Here is a 19,420-nt window from a genome sequence, read left to right on the forward strand (position 1 = left end):
GCACTGTAGGCACAACGAGAAGCAGCACAAGCCACAGAGCTACACCTGCTGCTGCTGCTGCTGCAGCAGCAGCAAGCCTCGGTGTGCTTATTCCCAGTACCTTTCCTCTCTTTCATTTATATATCTTCTGCAGCAACGGAAGCAGCGGCAGCAGCAACAGCAGCAGCAACAGCAGCAGCAGCAGCCACTTGTCTTGCGAATAAAGTGGAGGGGATAATGAGCACCACCGAGCCCGCAGCAGAAGCAGCAGCAACGCAGCAGCCAGCAGCAGCAGCAGAAACAGAAGAAGAAGCAACAACAGCAGCAGCAACATCAGCAGCAACAGCACAACCAGAAATACAAGACGCAGATGCCTCTCCTCCTGCTGCTGCAGCAGTAGCTCCAGAGGGGGATGGAGACACCCAGCCTGCTGCTGATGCTGCTGCTGCAGCACCTGCTGCTGCTGCTGATGCAGCAACAGCAGCAGCAGGAGAGCAAGACAATGACGCAGCAGAGGGTGGGAGTACCAGCAATGAGGAGACGCAGCGGGAACGGCGGCAGTCGGCAGCAGCAACAGCAGCAACAGGAACAGCAACAGCAACAAAGGGGCAGCAGCTGCAGCAGCGGGCCCTTCATCATTTCTTTCCCTCCTGCCCGCCGCCTCCCTCCCCTAAGAAGCCAGCCAAGAAACGCACGAAACAGCAACAGCAACAACAGCAGCAACAGCAGCAACAGCAGCAACAGCAGCAGCAGCAGCAGCAGCAGGAAGAGGGGATTGTGCTGTCCGATGCATGCGATGTTGTAATATCAACCCCTCCAAGGGGTAAGAGGAAAAGCCGCATGGTGGATGTGTCTGCTGCATCTGCTGCTCCTGCTGCTGCTGCTGCTCCTGCTGCAGCTTCGCCAAGAAGCAGCAGACACGATGGTGCTTCTGCTGCAGCTGCTGCACCTGCAGCTACTGCAGATGCTGCTGTTGAAGACGAGCCAACGGGCCCCAAGAGAAGCCGCAGGCTCATGCAGGCCAGAAAGGCATCTGCTGCTGCTGCTGCTGCTGCTGCTGCGGCAGCAGCTGCAGCAGCTGCTGCTGAGAGCTCCGAGAGGTCTGGTAAAGGTCAAAAGCGACTTCCTCCTGTTGCTGATTCTGCGAGTGTTGAGACTATAGATGTTGACGACGATGGCCAGGAGGAGCAGCAGGAGCAACAGCAGCAGCAGCAAAAACAACAGCAGCAGCAAAAACAACAGCAGCAGCAAAAACAGCAGCAGCAGAAGGAGCAGCAGGAGCAGCAAAAGGAGGTACCCCAAGAGAGGCAAGGACGTCGCGGAGGGAATAGTCGGGAGCTTACTGGCCCTTGGAGCCAAATCTTTGGGGGGCAACGCAAGGCAGCAGCAGCAGCAACAGCAGCACCAGCAGCAACGCGAGCTTCTCCTCGGGACAGGAAAGCGAGAGCTAGTACAGGTTCTATTCGCTCGCCTGCAAACAGCAGCAGCAGCAGCAGCAGTAGCAGCAGCAGCAGCGGCAGCAGCAGCAAGACATCCTCCCGAGGGGCTTCTTCTAAGGCGCCGCACCAGTCGTCGAAGCAGCAGCAGGACGCAGAGAGTTTGCGTCGGCAGCAGCAGCAGCAGCGGCAACAGCAGCAGCAGCGACAGCAGCAGCAGCTTCAGCAGGAGCAACAGGAGCGTTTGCGCTTGTTGCAGGAGCAGCATGCAGCAGCAGCAGCAAGTCGCCAATGGTTAGATAGGCTTTGTTCTTTGCTGCTTCCTTCTGTTGCTGCTTCTGCTGCTGCTGCTGCTGCTGACACCCCCTCCCCCTCTACATATCTCCAGCAGCTGCTAGCAGCAGCACCTGAGGGGCCCTCCTGCTGGGGTGCATGCAGAGGTGCTCCTAGTGTATATCTATCGGGGCCCTTTGTCTTTACATCAGAAGCAGCTCTTCGTGCTGCTATCGAGGCAGCAGGTAAATAGCCCACTTGCTGCTGCTGCTGCTGTGGTGTTGCTGCTGCTGTCGTGTTGCTGCTGCTGTCGTGTTGCTGCTACTGCAGCTGCAGCTGCTGCTTCGCATGTGGGGTGTGTTCGTTCAGGTGTATTGACAACTCGGTGTCGGCGGCGAGCCCGATGGACAGTAACGGGGTGTCTGGCCCCCTCTGATTCTACTGCAGCAGGGGCAGCAGGAGAAGCAGCAGCAGCAGCAGCAGACGGAGAAGCAACTATCAGTGAGTCACAGGTACTAGAGGCCCTTGGGGTGTCTCTTGATGCTGCAGCAGCAAGATTCTCTCCTTTGCATCACCGCAGCTGCCAGCCTCTTGCTGCTATCGTTAACCAAGCTCTTAATGGTGTGCTGCAGCAGCGGCAGCAGCTGCTGCAGGAACAGCACCACCAGCAGCAACAACAACAACAGAAGAACGAACAGCACCAGCAGCAACAGCAGCAGCAGCACCAAGAGGAAAAGGACCTCCCAGAGGACCGTGTTAAGTCACAGCCAGCAGAAGATGCAATGCAAGTTGACCAGCAGCACGAGCAGCAGCAACAACAGCAGCAGCAGCAGCACTTGCAGCACAAGGAAGAGATTAAGACAAAAGTTGAGCAGCAGGAAGAGCACATGCAGCAAGACGAGGGAGAGGCAGAAAAGGAGAACAAGTTAGTTCAGTGGGATCAGCAGCAGCAGCAAATGCAGCAACAGCAGCAGCAGGTACAGCAGCTGCAGCAGCAGCAGCAGCAGCAGGTGGCTGGAGGGGGATTAGATTTGCTGTTCTTAAGGGAGACATGGCCTGTAGCTTTTAGGCCCGTGTCTGCTGCAGAGATAGGAGGGCATGACGATGCTGCTGCTGCTCTTCATCAGCTGCTGTCTGCTGCAGCACGATCGTGTGCTGCTGCTGCAGCTGCTGCAGCTGGGCAGCCCGTAACAACGCTAGCTGCCTCAGCTACCGCGGGAACAACAGCAGATGCAGCCGGGGCAGCAGCAGGTGTAGCAGCAGCAGGAAGAGAAAAGAAGAAGCGTCGTCTCCGTGCTAATGAGGATACAGCATGCTCCCCTCCTGGTGTATTCGTTGTCGTTACACCCCGTGGCTGCTGCAGCAAAGAATTAATTAATCTTGCTGCTTTAGCTTCTTGTTTTGCTGCAGCAGAAGAAGAGACATTAAGAGAAGCAACACATATAGAGGGACTCATGCAGGCTCTCCCTACCACAGCCCCTGCAGCAGGAGCTGCAACAACAGCAGCAGCAACATCAGCAGCAGCAGCACCTGCAGCAGCAGCAGCAGCAGCAGATCAAGGAGACACGCCGCTGCAGCCGCTTGTACGTCTTAGTATTTATGACTTATGGTCGCTGTCAAAGAAGCAACTGCAGCGGCTGCTGCTGCGGCGACGGGAAGGGGGCCCCCGGGGCCCCTTCGCGCAAGGGGATGGTCCTGCTGCTGATGCTGCAACAGCTGCTACTGGTTCATCTGCAACGTCAGCTGCAGCAAGAGCTGCTGCAGCAAATGCAGCGTCAGCTGCTGCTGCTCCTGATGTATGTATTGCTGTATGGAGGGACGGGGAGGATGCTGCTGCAGCACGAGCAGCAGCAGAGAGCCTTATAGAGGATGCCCTTAAGGATGCTGCTGCTAAGTCGTCGGGTCGTGGTGGTAGTAGTGGTGGTGCTGCTGCAGGCAGGCAGCAACAGCAGCAGCAGCAGCGCAGCAAAGGTGCATGTACACCCGATGATGATGCAGCAGACACATGGAGAAACCTAGTTTCTTTTGTTGAATTGTCTAAACCCCCAAGGGAAGCACTGATACAAAGGTATAGTCATCCTGTTGTTGTTGCTGCTGCTGCTGCTTCTGATGCAGCAGCTGCTGTTGCTGGTGTAGCTGCTGTTCCTTTGCATTGTTTGCTGCCTGTGTGCTGTTAGCTACAGAGTATGCAGTTCTGCTGCTGTTGTTGCTGTTGCTGCGGTGTATAGTTTGTGTTGTGTATGTTTGCTGCTGCTGCTGCTGCTGCTACTGCTGCTGTCTGTTGCCGCAGACTAATAGCTATCCTTAAGGGGGCCCTCTGTATACAAGTAGACCGCCGCTTTGTGGGTCTTGTGTTAGATGGTGTGGGGCCACACAAGGAGCAGGTGTCTCCTCCTCTTGAAGCAGCACTTAACTGTCTCCATATTGTTATGCGCACCCATCCTTATCTGCGTCACTTGCATGCACTAGCAGCAGCAGCAGCACCTGCTGCTGCTGCTGGAGCAGTGGGAGATACCTCAGGGGACGGGAAACTTTCCGTGTCGGCAGCAGTAGCAGCTGCTGCTGCATCAGATGCAGATGCATCAGGAGATGCAGATGCAGCAGTAGTAGAATTAGCCACACCAACACCAGCAGCAACATCAGCAGCAGCAGCAACAGCAGCAGCAGGCATATTATTGCCATACGAAGTGCCACCTTGGACGGAGAGTGTTTGTGAGCAGCAGCAGCGGTGGCAGCAGCAGGAGCTGCTGCTGCAGCACTTTGTTATTCCTCCTTTAGAGAAGCCTCTTGAGCTGCCGTGGGGACTAGCGGAGGCCCCGCTGCTGCCAGCATGGCGACTGCAGCGCGGCAGCAAAGGGCAGCAGCTGCAGCTGCTGTCGCTTTTAAATATACAAGCAGGAGACATATTAGTCGCCCCTTTGCATGCATTAGATCTGCTTTATTGTAAGCTTATGGCATGGAGAGAGGAGGGGCCCCTGGGGGGGGCCCTGTCTTCGGGGGCCGGTGCTGCTGCTGCTGCCGCTGACCCACAGGAGATCAGGAGACAGCGCATGCAGCACATACGCAGCATTTTAAAGGCCTACCTTGCTGCAGCAAGGGCCCTCAAGTGGATAGAAGTGGCTGGAGGGCCCCTAGCAGATGCAGGGGACCAAGCAGCATGCAGTTTGAACATGGAGGGGAAGGCAGAGAGAGGGGGCCCTTCGTCTTCCTGCAGCACGGATGCATGCACGTTTGCTGCTGCTGCTGTAGGCAAGATGGCTCCCTTATGTCTGTCACCTGTCCCTTCTCCTGCTGCTGAATCTGCATGTGACCTCGTAGGAGAGCTTACACTAGGGGCTGTTGCATTGCTGCAGCACGGGGATCTACCAGGGGCTCTGCGGTGTCTAGACAACGGATCTGCTGCTGCGCTGCTGCAGTGCAGGCGCCTTCAGGCCCTCGCGCTGCAGCAGCGGCTCACCTCCCGCAGACGCATGCAAAGAGCCGCAGAGGGGGCCCAAAGGGCAGTTCTGGTCGCCCAGAGACTTACTTCCCTGGCCGTCAGCAGCTTAGCGGCAGCTACAGCAGCAGGAAGCGGTAAGCAACACCAGCAGCAATTAAGCTCCGTTGACCTCCCTACATCGCCTACCGACTCTGTGGAGATCGTTGACGCGGATGATGCGAACAGCACGAGCTGCATGTACTGCTCAGAAGCCGTTGCAGCTGGGGACGACGCAACCGGAGCAGCAGGAGCAACAGAAGCAACAACAACAACAGCAGCAGCAGCAGGTCCATGGGGCCTCACCTTCCCTGAAGAAGAGACAGACATAATGGGGACACTAGAAAGTTATAATCAATTGGGTATCTTCTCTTTTGCTTCAGTGGATACTTTGCTGCACTGCGGAGACGAGCTGCGGCAGTCGTTGCTGGAGCGTGCATCAGAGAAGCAGCAGCAGCAGAGGCAGCAGCAGCAGAAAGCAGCAAGCAGAAGCAAAGCAGCAAGAAGCGGGGGGAGAAACAAGGTAACTTATCTCGACCCTCAAGCTCGATTAGAGGTCATCCTCGCAGCTCTCGAAGGCTAGGCCTGCTTACCTGCTGCTATCTGCATGCAAGCTAGTACATGCGTGCAATTCATGCACTAGCTTGGATGGAACGGGGCGGCGCAGTGCCACGGCAGTAGCACTGCTTCAGGGGAGAGCAGCACCAACTGCTGCTGGTGCTGCTCATGCTGCTGCAGGTGTCAGAGCAGCGAGTGTTGCTGCTGCTGCTCCCTGCAGCAGATGCTGCTGCGGCTCTTCAATGAAAATGTGGCAGCCGCTTAGCATTTGCTCTCTTAATTCTTTTTATGCTCTTTTACTTGTTGCCTCTTTGCATACCCCTAAGGGGGCCTTTTGACGAACTACCTAGGGTTAAGGGTTTAGGGTTTTACGGTTTCGAGTCCTAGGGTGGGAAACAGAGGGTTAGAGGACAAGTCAGTAAAAGGAGACGACGAATAAAACAAGGGAGGTAATTTATGAGTGTTGCGTCTGCAGCCTCTGCTGTCTTGTTGTTGTACCCTATCAGCTGCTGCTGCACTTGCAGGGGAGGCTCTATATTAATGCGAGAGTCTGAAGGGTGGGAAAAGAAAGATATATTGAAGCGACACTGCCGACAGCTGTAGAATAATTAGTGGCATAAGAAGTAAAAGAAGTTGGCAGTTACAGCGAAAGCACAATTCTTTACATCTAAGCACTGTGCTATTCGCTGCAAACTAAAGAGGAAGCAGCACGCCTCGGTGCGCTCCTTGCATGCGGAAGCTCGACGGTTTGCCACTTTTTGGATCAAGGGAAGCTCCAATATCGGCAAAACAAAATCGAGGGAAAGCGGAGGGGGAGGGTGTGGAGGAAAGAAGCCCAAGATATTGAGGCAAAAATGAAGATCCGATACTCAAGCCGCGCGTATTCTTACGGTAGGCGAGGGCGAGGGAGAAGGAGAAGATCAAATGCATGGGGTTAACTCACACGCATCCGTCGTACTTCTAGTCTTTATTCCCTCTCCCTGCAAGTTACGTGCTTAACATGCAAATAAAGCTTTGTCAATAAAAGCAACAACAGGCTTAATATTCTATTCACACTTTTAATCACACTTCTACATCTTCGCTTTCCCTTCATTAGAGCCAGGGGAATTTCGGCTGCTCAAGGGAGAGACAGCGCTCAAGGACGCGGATGCCCCTAAGAGGGAAAAACAGGCAAGAGAGAGACACCAAAAGACGGAGTAAGTAAGCAATGGCTCCTGCTGCAGCCCCACCGTTGTTCACCTCACGCAGTCAGTATCTGTATCACTCCTCATATATGTATGTATGTACGTATGTATGTTTGTATCATTCTACGTATGTCCCGCTAGGTACATGCACACTTCTGTTGTCCTCAACATGTATGTTGGCCTCCGTGTATGGGGGCTCACCCTCCAGTAACTTGGTAGACATGACGCCACGGATAGCCAAGTAAATTGCAATGGAATATGCAGCAGCTCCAAGAAGAATAAGCCAGTCGAAGAAAGTAGAACGCGTCTCTGCTATTTCAATTGTCACAGGCGGTTCCTGAAGGCAAACAACGAGCAACACAGAGGCAGTACTTTGGGCAAGACTACGCATACGCAGCATATACCTGTCAGGCTCCGGTGTAGCAGAAAGACACGGTAAACAAACAGTTAGTGGAGGTGAAACTCGTGAACATTCCATTCAGTTCGCATTACACTCTTCACGGTGTAGATGCAGCGCGCGCAGTTGACAAAGCCTATTCTAGTGTGTCAATTGTCATCAACTAAGGAAGCAGCTACTGCTGCTATTTGTAGCTTTTACTTTGCCGCCTCCGCATCAATATCCGAACACAGGAGAAGTAGGGAAAAACTAGCAGCTGTCAAGCCGTACATAGGCGAAAGAGAAGCCGCCCAAGTCTACGTCGAATTCGTGCATTTCAGTAGACAATCCGGAGTTTTCCATCTCATCAGCCAAGGACCTCAAAAACACACGGTTTGCAGAGGAGGAACCCATGTATTCATCTACATTTCTGTAGGCGAAGAACCTGAAGTAAGACAAGTTCACACACAGCATGACGGATATATCTAGACACAGATACAAATGTAGCGAACGCTCAAGCAGCAAGATGGAGAGCTAGTTGGATAGCTAGTTGTGCGGTCATTTGGCAGTGAAAATGTGCTAAGACCAAACAGGAACAAGTACGATCCTGCACAGCAAATACATTCATTCTCATACGGCAATAACGCTTTCTGGATGCATGGGCTTCGACATGTGCCTTTGAACCTATTTGCAGTAAAACAGCGCGTTGGTGCTTCACGGATGCAATAATGCCTGTGCATGCATGCAAGTATATCTGTGTCAGCATCAGCTTGCCTGGGGGTCTTTTTACATAACTGAACCCATGAGCTGATGAAATCATTCAAAGCCTCTCCGTCCCCCTTGAATGTCAAGCGAGTTTTGTGGTCCTTCGAGTTGGCCAAAAATCGTGCAGTGCCTTCTGAAAGGCCCCGAACAGTCTTTACAAGAGCGTCTTTACTTAGGCTGTGGCAGCACAACGGAGTGGGAAACGGACAAACACACAACGCAAAACAGAAGAAGATGAGCGCAGGCCACCACAATTTAGAAAAGCCCGTGCCAGTTTCCATCTGTCGATGCTTACATGAAGTATCGGCTACAATCAACAGCAAGCGGCTCATCTATAACAACTAGCTGCTTTTACCTGTCGTCCGCCAGAGAGCTTCTATTCCACAGGTGTTTGAGCTCAGGCTCTGCTGAGAGTGTGCCAGCAATGAGCTTCGCCCTTGTGAAATGTTCATGAGGCCAAAAAGACAACACCTTGTCCCCTGCAGCGATCTTCTTTGGGCGGGTATTCATGTGTACGCCTTCCTCCTTCAAAGCCTTCTCCAAAGTCTACAATTTGCACCCAACAATTCGTCAGCAGCAGCACGTACAGAACAGACACTCAAAACAAGTTGCACAGGAAGCACCGAGCCTGAGATAGCGCCAATCGCCAACTATTCACTGCTAGACGAACCTGTAAGAAACGCGAGGCCTCGGGGTCTTTGTATGCTTTTGGAGTGTGTAGGCTCAAAGAGCTAGAAGCCAGATTGTCCAAACATAGGACGTATCGCGTGGCGTTCAGCAGTCTGCGGTGCCACATTAAAAACGACAGAATTATACAGACAGAAGGATTACTTTACTTGAGCCTTCCGCTCCGCATTAAAAAAATCGCATGGTGGAACTTAACTACCCAAAACCCACTGAGAATCAATGCCACGGGTGCCTACGCGCTGCTACCATCATATGTGGGCGCATGCAGTGTTCGTGCAGCTGCAAGGCAAAGAACAACAGGTAAGGACGCAGCTGCTCAAGCATCCAGTTTAAATGCTGTAGAACCCCAGCCCCATGAGTGAATTGCCTTCACAACTGAATACACCTCACCTAGGGTCTGTGCGGCCAATCCACTCCGCAAGTCCCTCGTAGTTCATTGCGCTCGCATCCGCCAATACGAAGGCAACGCTGTACTTGAGAGGTTCCTGTTTGTAAATTTTCTTCAGTTCCCGAGCCAGCCACATGAGAGCTGCATGCGAATGACACCAGATACAGAGCATCAAATTTAAGAACGTTCTAACAAAGCCTCTTGATAACGAAAAAATAAAAACCTATTCACTTGCGACAAGAGCCGGTGGTTTCTGAAGCGCTTGCAGCTTCGTCTGCAGCGTTGAAGGTAAGCGCTGGCATTCTCTCAGCACCTGCTCTATGGTGCGGAGGAACTTTATACAAACAGTGCGAAGTGCATATGCATCTACGCACGAATACTCCATCAAGAACACCAGGAGTACCCGTTTGTAGTGTAATGGCGCGTATACATGCACGCATATTCGTGAGCACACACGAGCCCTTCAAGAAGCAATGGCGCCCAGCTCTTACTGATGAGTCCACTCGCGCTTGTGCTGACGCCTGTCGCAAAATGCTGCGCACACGAAAGCACAAGGGATTCTGGAATCGTCGTCACCCTTATAACGTGAAGAGGATGCTCATGCACCTTGGAGGGGCATGCACACTAGGCACGGCTCGAAAATGTACTTCCTACCCTAGGGAAAGCTGACACGGATTAAACGATTGTAGGATGTCTCACGGGAACTGCAGCAAAGGCGTCGTGATGCGCCACAAATACAATTGTTGGAGGGGCAGCGCCTTCTGGCCCAGACTGCCCGTTGAGCCAAGACTGAACAAAAACAAGCAACAAGAAATAAATTCGTTCATCAAAAGAAATTGAAACACGACTTGTACACGACATGTAGACCGTAAATCCCTCACAAGTAAGCCACCAGGTCAAACAAAATGCAATACTGTTGCTACAATGAACACGTCTCAAAGTGAAACCGGCGCCAATAAGTCGCACCATAAAAAATACATGCATAACTGACCTAGCCATGATGATAGTCCATTGCCCACAGAGGGCCAAAACTTAAACCCCTTAACCCTGATTGCGTATACCCTCTGGCCCGAAAATACAAACATATCATCACTACTACGCATAAACAGATATTTCTACGTCCGGCCGACGCTGTTTATTGGATCTGCCTTCGCAGCGACAGGCAGGCCCAAGTGCACGCAAAGACAAATGCAGCAGACGAACCGTCAGCGTCACGCCCTTGACAGACTTGATTGGTTGCAGCTCCGTGACCAAAGAGCTGTGTGCCGTTAAGAAGGGCCGCAGCATACGTGTCCTAGCGGGAGCGTTCTCGTACTCCTCTGAGGTGGCGCCAACAACAGGAGGGAGCGGCAGGAGTCAGCAAGCGCAGCAACAGCTAATAGCAGCCGGAATTTCGAGCATGGGGGACCGGTGGCAGGAGAAGTAGCTCGTAGCAACTAGCAGCAGTTAAACGTAACGACCAGCAGTCCGCATTATCTAGGTGTGCAGCAGCATCCGTTTTCCACTATTTAAGGATACACTGCATTAAGTACGTAAAAATAATTGCATGCTCTCACACATCCGCGTACAGATACTGAGATGCACGCCTGCTATTCCTTACCATCAATATTCAGCCTCTCGAGCAACGCTGTTGCATCTTTTGTCTCCCGTGCAAAAGCAAAAGCAGCAGCGCTGTGTCTGTCGAGCAGCAATTTCTCCATTTGTTTTATTTCTTCTGCTGCTGCTGCGTTCAGGGGAACCCCTATCGGGGGCAGCAACAGCAGCACGAAATGCGACATACCCAACAGCTTCTCCACCTTCGGCACAAAGCAAGGAAAACTGCAAAGCATGATATGCACTCGCTTCATGCGATGCTACTATTGCCAGCCGTTTGCAAAATCAACACGCGGGACGTACAGAATTGCACATTCACGTTCGTGTCCGCACAAAATACAAACAAGAAGGAAAGGACACAACTAAGCTACATGTCCATGCTAGATGTATCGGGCTTACCTGCTGGGAGTTGATAGCCGTTGCCCTTGAAACGCAGAGGAATCGGGAGGTAGGTGTAGTCGCTCCTCCCAAGCCGTCTAACAACTTTTCGCATGTGCACAAAGGGGCCCCCTGGAGATAAACGCGGCCCCAGGGGCCCAACGGGAAGTTCGCCGCCGCTTTATACTGCAGAGGCCTGTAGCCTGTCAAAGACATCTGACTGCTAGCCTGCGAGCACATCACCTCAGCCGCACCGATATTCAGTTACTGGTGAACGCTGGTAACCACACAGCTAAAATTTGTGCGTTGTGAAAGACGAAACAAAGCTGCGCAGGGGAGTTGACAAGACAATGTAGGTGTCATGGGGCAGATGAGAGGGGAAAGGCAAAGCTGGAGGGAGAATTTCTGAAGGGGAATGAAGATATGAGCCCATTCCTTTGGCTGTTTCGTTACAAAAACAACATCAAAAGGCATAAAAGATACTTCTGTGGTTGCTGCGGTTGCTGCAGTTGCTGAAGGGGAATACAAATATGAGTCCATTCCTGTGACTGAGTTGTTGCAAAAAGAAATTGAAATGGCACAAAAGCTATGCAGCTGGACCGGCTAGTCTCCCATCATATCTTGACGGTAACATCTAGGGCTAGCTTCTGCTACCCTCCTTACCTCTGCCGCGGAAAAAAGCGATAAGAGGCCCACGCATACAACCACCGCCAACGCGAGAAGACGCTCAGCAGGAGGTACTCCCATCATGATCAATCAGCCTGTGTGTCTAACGTGTGGCGATAGAGAGAATGGCGTCAGTGCAGTTGCTCCGACTGCCACTGCGTCGTGCCCGCTGGGCCCCAGCTGATCCGCCGCCGCAACCTTCGTAAGTGCCGGTGTAATAACGTTAATTCGAATTTGTACTTATTTCTACTACCCTCGGCGATGCTGGCTGCACAGCGCCTGAGCTCGTGGCTGTTGCCGTGATTGCCGTTTGACACGGAACTTCTTTGCCCTGACTCCCTTTTCAGACCGCAAATACCATTAATGTGTCAAAGAATAGCAACACGGAGAATAATGATGAGTCATAGGACAGGAACAGCCAAGTTTCCAAGGGATTCAGCCGGTGTGTCGGAGGTGACACAACGCGTATTCTAAAGGAGGTAAGGGCTATTTTCCCTTCTGTCTACCACCTAGAAAGAAGGAAATCTCTGAAAATAAAGGCATTGGAAGTACGCCACAATTTTTTGCTCAAGACGAACACCGACAAGCCAAATGCCCCACGGATCAAACGCTCTAACGAGAGGGGCCCCATTTCTAACCACTGTCGCTGTCTGCCGTACCTTCACAAATTGTGCGTATCTTTTACAGCATAAATTGTATAATTAAGAATTAATCCTGCGAAATGATCGTTCAAAGGACTTCTAGAAAGCTGAGTAGTTCGCATGTGTATGGTGATACCTCTCGCCTTCGTGGCAGCCTGTACTAAAATGCAATGCAGTAAAGTGGTGAATTTTTCTTCATCATCCCGAGACGACCTTTCTTTCCAGCTCACGCCTAATGTGAAATGGAGCAGAAAACGGAAAATTGAGCGTTTAAGGTGGGAAGCCTGCAAAGTTCTGTAGCCGGCAACTGCGTCAAAATGTGAAGCATGTTCTGCTTCAAGTTGGTAATTGTTGTCCTCATGAGCCAAGCTGAGAGTAAGTAAACATAGCTTGCAATTGCCTTTGGTGTAGTGAATACAAGGTACCCCGTGTCTGCTTGCTTGTGGGGTTACCGTACCGAAGCAGTAGGAGCAACGTGTGTGACGCGAGTCAATGCCAGGGCAACTCGTCACCGCACTATCCTAAAGAGTTTGTGGGATTTGAAGGGTCTCAACGGATTGTTAGTACTTCCAGTTTTTAACGGAAAAAGCGTTTGACGCTTTTAATTCATGACCGGTGATGATTCAGGTAAAAGTGCCTGTTCTTTTTTTTTTTTGCATGCATAGGAAGATGGCTTCCTGTCTCTGCTGGGTTCAGAAACCCGCTGTGGGCTGAAAGGGTCTCAGCTGCGTTTCGACGCATTTAACAGGTTGTTCTGTTAGTGCTTTCTCACAGCTATCAACGGTCGTTGAATAGTAGTCAGTGCCGAAAGTTATCATTAATTCCCATTACAACTTCATTACAAATCCCTGTGTAGACTAAATAACCGCACATTTTTCAGGATGTGGTGCTTGACGATGGAGGATTAATTGCGTACAGCACTGCGCTGAATGTAACGGCTAATAAAGAAGCTCTTGCGATCAGTCAGGCGACACACAACCGCCACAATATGATCCACTCCCCCTGAAGCCACTCCTTGCATTTTAGAAGGCGTAGGATGTTGAAGAGGGTCAGTAGCGTAGTCTGTGCAACCTTGACAAATTTGTCTGTTGTGGGTTGACGAACCCTTACCCGACCCTAGTACACTGAAGGAACACAAGCAACAATTCTCAGCAACCCGCTACAGCGTTTGTACGTACAGTGAGAATGGCGTGCTTATTATTGCTCGGGGTGCTGTTTTGCACTTTCAGTTGCAACAAGGTACTTAGCTGCCCACGCCAGGCCAGCTCCTCCCAAGCACCTCCGGGGGCTGTACTCGCTGAGCTCAAAATGAACGGAGACAGAAGACTGGGGTAAACAGTCAGCTCTATCGATGGAAGCCTCTTCGTTAGCGTTTTCTCTCCACTGCAGCTCGCGGTAGTCCTAGGATGTCGAGGAGCCGCCAACCAGTCACGTGCTCTGCACGAGTTTCCGCCACATAGCTGGGAGGCTACTCAAAACCCAGCAAATGGAAAACACACCATTTTATACGAACTAACTCGTCAATCGATTCCCTCGGCCTTATTAATGCGGCTGCGATTGCAAACTTGACAATCGGTTTCCTGGGTATCTTGCAACCAGCTGCCCTGTTGTCACAGGTTACAGTCCCCGAGATACTGCTACTATTGTGCGCATTACTATATACTATTTCTTAATTCTATTTAAAACTGTATAGTCTGCATAGGAGACGATGCAGCTGCTGTTTTCGCTCAGTGAGCCGAGAGCCATGATCCCACGACAGGCCAACGAGCGAGAGCCTCATCACAACAGAAAGCAAGGCGAACGCGTTCGCTGGTGCTTCGGTTGTTCTCGCTGAACTTTGGATAACATTTCTTTTTTGTAACTACAGTTGACTTAGTTTTTCTTGCTTTTTGTTTATTTCGCCTTTTAATTGTTTTCCTTGCCCGGCTCTGGAGCCACAACTTTCTCTGGTCATATACGGCAGCAGCCGGTCGTGAGCATAGCAGCCTCTCCCGTTGCGGGTTTCTATTGCGGTTGGCTGAGACGGACGCCGTTAGCCCAAAATGGCACTTTTAAGTAAACTAATTCGGCTTAGCCCGGCTGCTGCCATAGCATCTGCGATTTCGCTTGGTTCCACAGTCTATGCAATGGACCCTTCCACCACGACGGCAGAGCGCCTCTATGGCGAAATTGCCGGACCTAGCTTGGAGGCGAAGCCGAATTTCGTATTTTCCCCATTTAGTATTTTTAGCGTTTTTCACACTGCACAGAGGGGTGCTGCGGGGGAAACCCGGGAGCAGATGGATGCACTCGTTGGTCCCACGGAGAGCTTTGACATCCCCGAGCTTATGCAGCCACCGCAGAAAGATGGTGCTGTCGCCGTCGACGTTGCAAACCGCCTCTACGTTCACCCTGGACTGGAGGACAACAAGCAGTTCAACAAATTCAAGCAAGAGTTGGAGAAGGAGAAGCAGAGTGCAGAAACTCTCGACTTCTCAGACGGCGTAGCTGCCGCCGATAAAATCAATACGTTCGTCGCTACTACCACGCGCGACCACATTAAGAACCTCATTAGCCCCTCCGCTCTCGGGGCACAGACGCGCCTTGTATTGGTGAATGCACTGTACTTCAAAGCCCCATGGCTGCAGCAGTTCGAAGGTGCATCCACAAGCCAGGGTGTCTTCTTCACACCCTCTGGTCCTAAACAGGTGATGTTCATGAAGGGGAAGCTGGACAAGGCACCTCTTTTGGTATCTATGAAGAGAGAAGCGTTGGCAGTAGGGCTGCCTTACACAGACCCTCGTCTTCGCCTGTATATCGTGATGCCCGAGGACCTTGCCAGTTTCGAGAAATCGATGATCAGTGACCCCCAGATTCTGGAGAAAACATTTGCAGACATGGAGAGCTCAGCTATGGACAGATCGTTCGAAGAGGAACTGTTTTTGACCTTGCCGAAGTTCAAGTTGTCCGCAGATGACAACAAGGTCGACCTGACAGAGATTTTCGGCAGGCTGGGAGCCACGGACATGTTCGATATGGCAAAGGCCGACTTCACAGGCATCACTGGAGACCGAGACCTCTTCGTTTCTTCTTTTGTGCATCAGGCAGATATCGACGTGAACGAGGAAGGCACAGAAGCCACTGCTGCATCTGCAATGATCATGATGTTGCGCGCCATGCCCATGCCAAAGACACCAATCCACGTTACGGTGGATAAACCCTTCATCTTCCAGCTGCGCTTCGTAGATGGGGACACCAATCTTATTCTTTTTAGCGGCCGTGTTGCGGACCCTGCAGCTGCACAGCAGTAAATACTCCGTGTGGGGTGGAAGTTGGCTATCCCTATATATTGACGTGGTATGGCACGTTGATATGACATATGCCGCATGCAGTCGGCAATGGGGGCGTACAGTTTGCCTTGTGTACATCTCAACGTGGCGGACAATGTAATGTAGTGTAAATACATGTCTGCCTTTTTTATAATACACTTCCTGTTGAGAGGTTCGGGCTTGGATTTGTGTCGTAGGCATGTCACGTTGCATGCCCGAAACTGCGAACACGTCGAGCCCACAATATTTAAGCCTTTAAGCGCACAGAAGCGGGTGTAATTCCAACCTTGTTGCGCTCGCCACGTGTAGACGTACTAGTGCGGTGCCCTTGCCTGCGGCGCGGGGAGTGTAGGGTAGCTGTTGCAAAGGAACAGAATTGCCAGCTGCCAAAAACGGCATGCACAGATAGTAGCGTATGTAAGAATTGCCGTAGCTGCACACAGAAGTATGTGCCGCTCTGGTGGAGGCATCGTATTGGTTTAGGTGGAGGTGTTGTTAGAGCCGCTATCTGTCACACGGCCCACCTGCATACTATGTGAGACTTCTAATGGGAACCAAATAGGCTAGTTAGCATATTACTGCAGTGCATTCGGACATCAGTACGGTATAGTGCGCCAAAATGAGGTGCACGGCGAAGTACACATGGAGGAACCTGCTCGTAATACCCCCGGGTTATCCATGACGAAGTGTCCACATATCTACAGGAACGATGCGGAAAAGGGCATGTTCCACACCCACGAATCATCCACATTGGGTCGACGCTCTCCTAGCAAGACGCGCCTGACTAGAGAAAGGCTCCTTTCTCGAGAAGAACGCTGATCTTCCCGTACGGAAAGGCACAGCAGCCTCTGCAGTTTCAACTCTTCAAGCTTTGCGAATACTTGTACGCATACGGGGACAACTATGACACATCATTCATACGGAGTTGTTGGCAAACGGAAAATACCAAATAAGCAAACCAAACTGCTCGTAAGCAATCCCAAAAATCGATACAGCGTAGCATTGACAAACGACTGCTACCGTTTGTCTGCGTACCTGCGGGTAGCGCCACAAAGGACTGGCGCCTGCTCCTCGAAGGGAACAATAATAGGCGAAAAACTTTTAAAGGGTCTGCGGAAGCTGAAAGACGGTTTGAACACTGTGACAGTGAACGAGTACGTGGGCTTGGAGACAAGAACAGGGCGTGAGTCCGTCTTAGAGCCCGACTTCTGAGGCTGCTTGGAGCTGCGCACTTTGGAATAATTCCGCATGTCTGCGCAAGATTCTACACAAATGGTATCTCCGGGCTCCACTTTCACCTCCTCCGGCAGCAGCACCAATGACGTGTACCACGAGTCCGTCTCCCCATTCCGGAACGTCCCGAAAAACACACCCGGGTAAATTTCAATCTGAACACAACGCCGGAAGTGAATCTTGTCAGCACACATACTTCCCGCTAGCTTGCTACAGGTGCGTAGACGCGTTTATGTGGGGACATTCCCGTCTCAGGCAACGCAAGTCGCTCTTTGCAGCCTTTAAGACTCGGCCAGACCTGTTCAGGTTGGAGGTAGTCTGGTACTCACTTTGATAACAGCGAGCAGACCAGCCATACAACCAGGTCTGCTGATGACGAAGTTCAGTACTCTTCTCTGTTCCATCTGGTCTTTCATAGGATCCTGAAATTTGAGCGTCTCAAATGCCTGGAAATCTTCGCAAAGCAGCAAATGACTTGTGTTCAGCCGGACAGACTGTAACAGAATACGACGCGGAGAAAGTATACTTCGGCCCTGCAAACATTTGCATTCGAAATAACGCATCAAACATTTATGCACGCTTTTCTTAGTGCTCTGGTGGAGCTTTTTGTCGCTTGCATAGCAACCAATCTACCAATCCACTGAGCCACCTGCAACACTTGAGGCACGAAAGCGACCAAGCTAGTACAATGTTCACTCGGGTGCAAAGGGCTGAGGAAGGCCATATTTAGGGGAGGGCAGGCGATGAGAGAATTTCGGGACTGCACAGTTGTGAAGTACACAAAGGTACAGAGGGGGCGCTTACTTCGTACGAGTGAGCAGGATAGAGAAAGTGCTCCGGTTCCGGCAAGCTGGCAGGGCAAATGAGCGTTTCGGCACCAAATGGAATGCTCAGTGGAATAGAACCTGTCCGTTCTTGCACATCGAGGAGCGCATCTGCGACCCCTGAAGAAAATTCCACAAAACGTCTGCACATGCATTGCAGACCTAGATTGGGAACCAGTTGGAAGGGATCCCCTCCATTTATCCACCCCCTCTGAAGATGAATTTTTCGAACGAATCTTGTTGAAATTGAGCAACAGCTCACCCTCTTGTGAAGCAAAGTCGCCAATAATTTCGTGTATCACAACTTCTGGATTTTTGAACAGGGCAGCAGGGACACGCTTCGAGTATCCGTGCAGTATGTCGATCTTGTGGCTCATGCCTATGGCCTCAACGAACTTTTTTGCACGGCAGTGGGAAGGCCTGGAGGCCTCCAGAGCGACAACGTGCTGGGCGCCTGCATTTACTGCGTTTATGGATAGCAAGCATATAGGGCCTGTGCCTATTTCAAGAACGCGACGGCCTTCTACGAGCTTCTTGCCGCCACTCTTCGCTTCGCCTGTCCAGTTCATCGCCTGAACATCCAAAGAAGACAGAAACGACGGGCTTCCCCATTTCTCCCACTCAAAACCATGCCCATGCTTATATCCTACCAACGGAATAAGCGTCCTCGAAGAACGTCTCTGCTGCTTGTTTGAGGTTAATTAAAAAGTATCATCGGCCGTGGGCAGCTATTTAGCCATTGTCCGTTTTGAGCGAATAAGCTACAGCAGCTCCACAATGGACGACAAACAGGACAACAGAATAAAAGACCGGAAGTGGAGGTATTCATGCACATAATTCTGACCTTTCTGTAGTAGGAAACCCTGTCACTGTCCTGCAGCATGGCCAAATGATTCTCTTCTGCGAACTGACCACAGATGCTGAGAGTATGAACTTCCTCACTCTCGTTTACCTTGGTCGTGGCTACAATCCCCATCTTGAGTAGCAAATCCAACTTTTGATTGAGGCTCCAGTCCGGGAAATATGCAGACATTCGGCGGCTCTTTAAAGGCGTTTCAAGAATGAGGCCCCGCAACTCACGGTGTACCTTAGGGGCATCGCCCCCTGAATCATCTGTTTTCCTGTATCGTGCAGGATGAGCACTAGATAGGCTATGCGCAGCAGATACCCTGCTACTGAGCCGTCGCTGAAGCTTCGGCGGCCTGCTGCCGTTGCTATTGCAGCTGCTGCTACTGCTTCTGGAGATTGGCGTGGAGGTTTCACCGCACCCTACATTGCTGCATGCATTTTCCTTGTCGCTGTAATCCACCGTCAAGTCCAATTCGCGTTTCCGATCGTTGGAAGTGACGTTTTTGCGGCAAGCTCCGCTGATTCCCACTACCGTCGTGGACGGTTTGCAATCAGAACGGCAGCGAGGACCTGCCCGCGCGTGATTTGCTCCCCTTTCCTTGAACAACGCCTGCCGTCCCCCGCTCTCAGAAGACCACATGGCCCCAGCCATGGTCCCTGCAAATGCGAAGAGAAGTTTCAGCAGCCAAGCAGCCAATCCCGGAGGCTATCACCGATCTTCGGCCCTCCGACGGCCTGTACATGCAGACGCGCACCTTCAAGAGCCCTAAAGAGTCATGACCTGGTCTGCAATCGAAAACAGATTCA

At 51.6% G+C, this 19,420-nt stretch overlaps 4 protein-coding genes across 4 annotated transcripts; 2 read left to right on the forward strand and 2 right to left on the reverse strand.

Annotated features, from left to right (window-relative positions):
• Window positions 1-216: 216 nt before the first annotated feature.
• EMWEY_00023040 (hypothetical protein, conserved) lies at window positions 217-5,746 on the forward strand (the record flags this gene model as incomplete). The annotated part of the gene is made up of 3 exons (XM_013480749.1): window positions 217-1,933; window positions 2,058-3,756; window positions 3,979-5,746. The coding sequence occupies 3 exons, from the start codon at window positions 217-219 to the stop codon at window positions 5,744-5,746; spliced, it is 5,184 nt and encodes a 1,727-aa protein (XP_013336203.1).
• Window positions 5,747-6,791: 1,045 nt separating this feature from the next.
• Window positions 6,792-11,842, reverse strand: EMWEY_00023050 (hypothetical protein, conserved; the record flags this gene model as incomplete). Its single annotated transcript, XM_013480750.1, has 13 exons — window positions 6,792-6,874; window positions 7,107-7,242; window positions 7,573-7,766; window positions 8,072-8,223; window positions 8,402-8,592; window positions 8,717-8,828; window positions 9,124-9,262; window positions 9,613-9,655; window positions 9,821-9,910; window positions 10,325-10,440; window positions 10,722-10,917; window positions 11,114-11,320; window positions 11,756-11,842. The coding sequence occupies 13 exons, from the start codon at window positions 11,840-11,842 to the stop codon at window positions 6,792-6,794; spliced, it is 1,746 nt and encodes a 581-aa protein (XP_013336204.1).
• A 2,599-nt stretch (window positions 11,843-14,441) lies between these two features.
• Window positions 14,442-15,689, forward strand: EMWEY_00023060 (serine protease inhibitor, putative; the record flags this gene model as incomplete). Its single annotated transcript, XM_013480751.1, has 1 exon — window positions 14,442-15,689. One exon carries the CDS (start codon window positions 14,442-14,444, stop codon window positions 15,687-15,689), a length of 1,248 nt encoding a protein of 415 aa, XP_013336205.1.
• A 1,034-nt stretch (window positions 15,690-16,723) lies between these two features.
• Window positions 16,724-19,265, reverse strand: EMWEY_00023070 (Conserved Plasmodium protein, related; the record flags this gene model as incomplete). The annotated part of the gene is made up of 5 exons (XM_013480752.1): window positions 16,724-17,095; window positions 17,270-17,473; window positions 17,745-17,884; window positions 18,027-18,336; window positions 18,609-19,265. The coding sequence occupies 5 exons, from the start codon at window positions 19,263-19,265 to the stop codon at window positions 16,724-16,726; spliced, it is 1,683 nt and encodes a 560-aa protein (XP_013336206.1).
• Between the last annotated feature and the right edge of the window lie 155 nt (window positions 19,266-19,420).

The sequence above is a fragment of the Eimeria maxima genome, genomic scaffold (assembly GCF_000499605.1).
Source record: "Eimeria maxima Weybridge genomic scaffold, Emw_scaff229, whole genome shotgun sequence".
Taxonomy (NCBI): Eukaryota; Apicomplexa; class Conoidasida; order Eucoccidiorida; family Eimeriidae; genus Eimeria; species Eimeria maxima.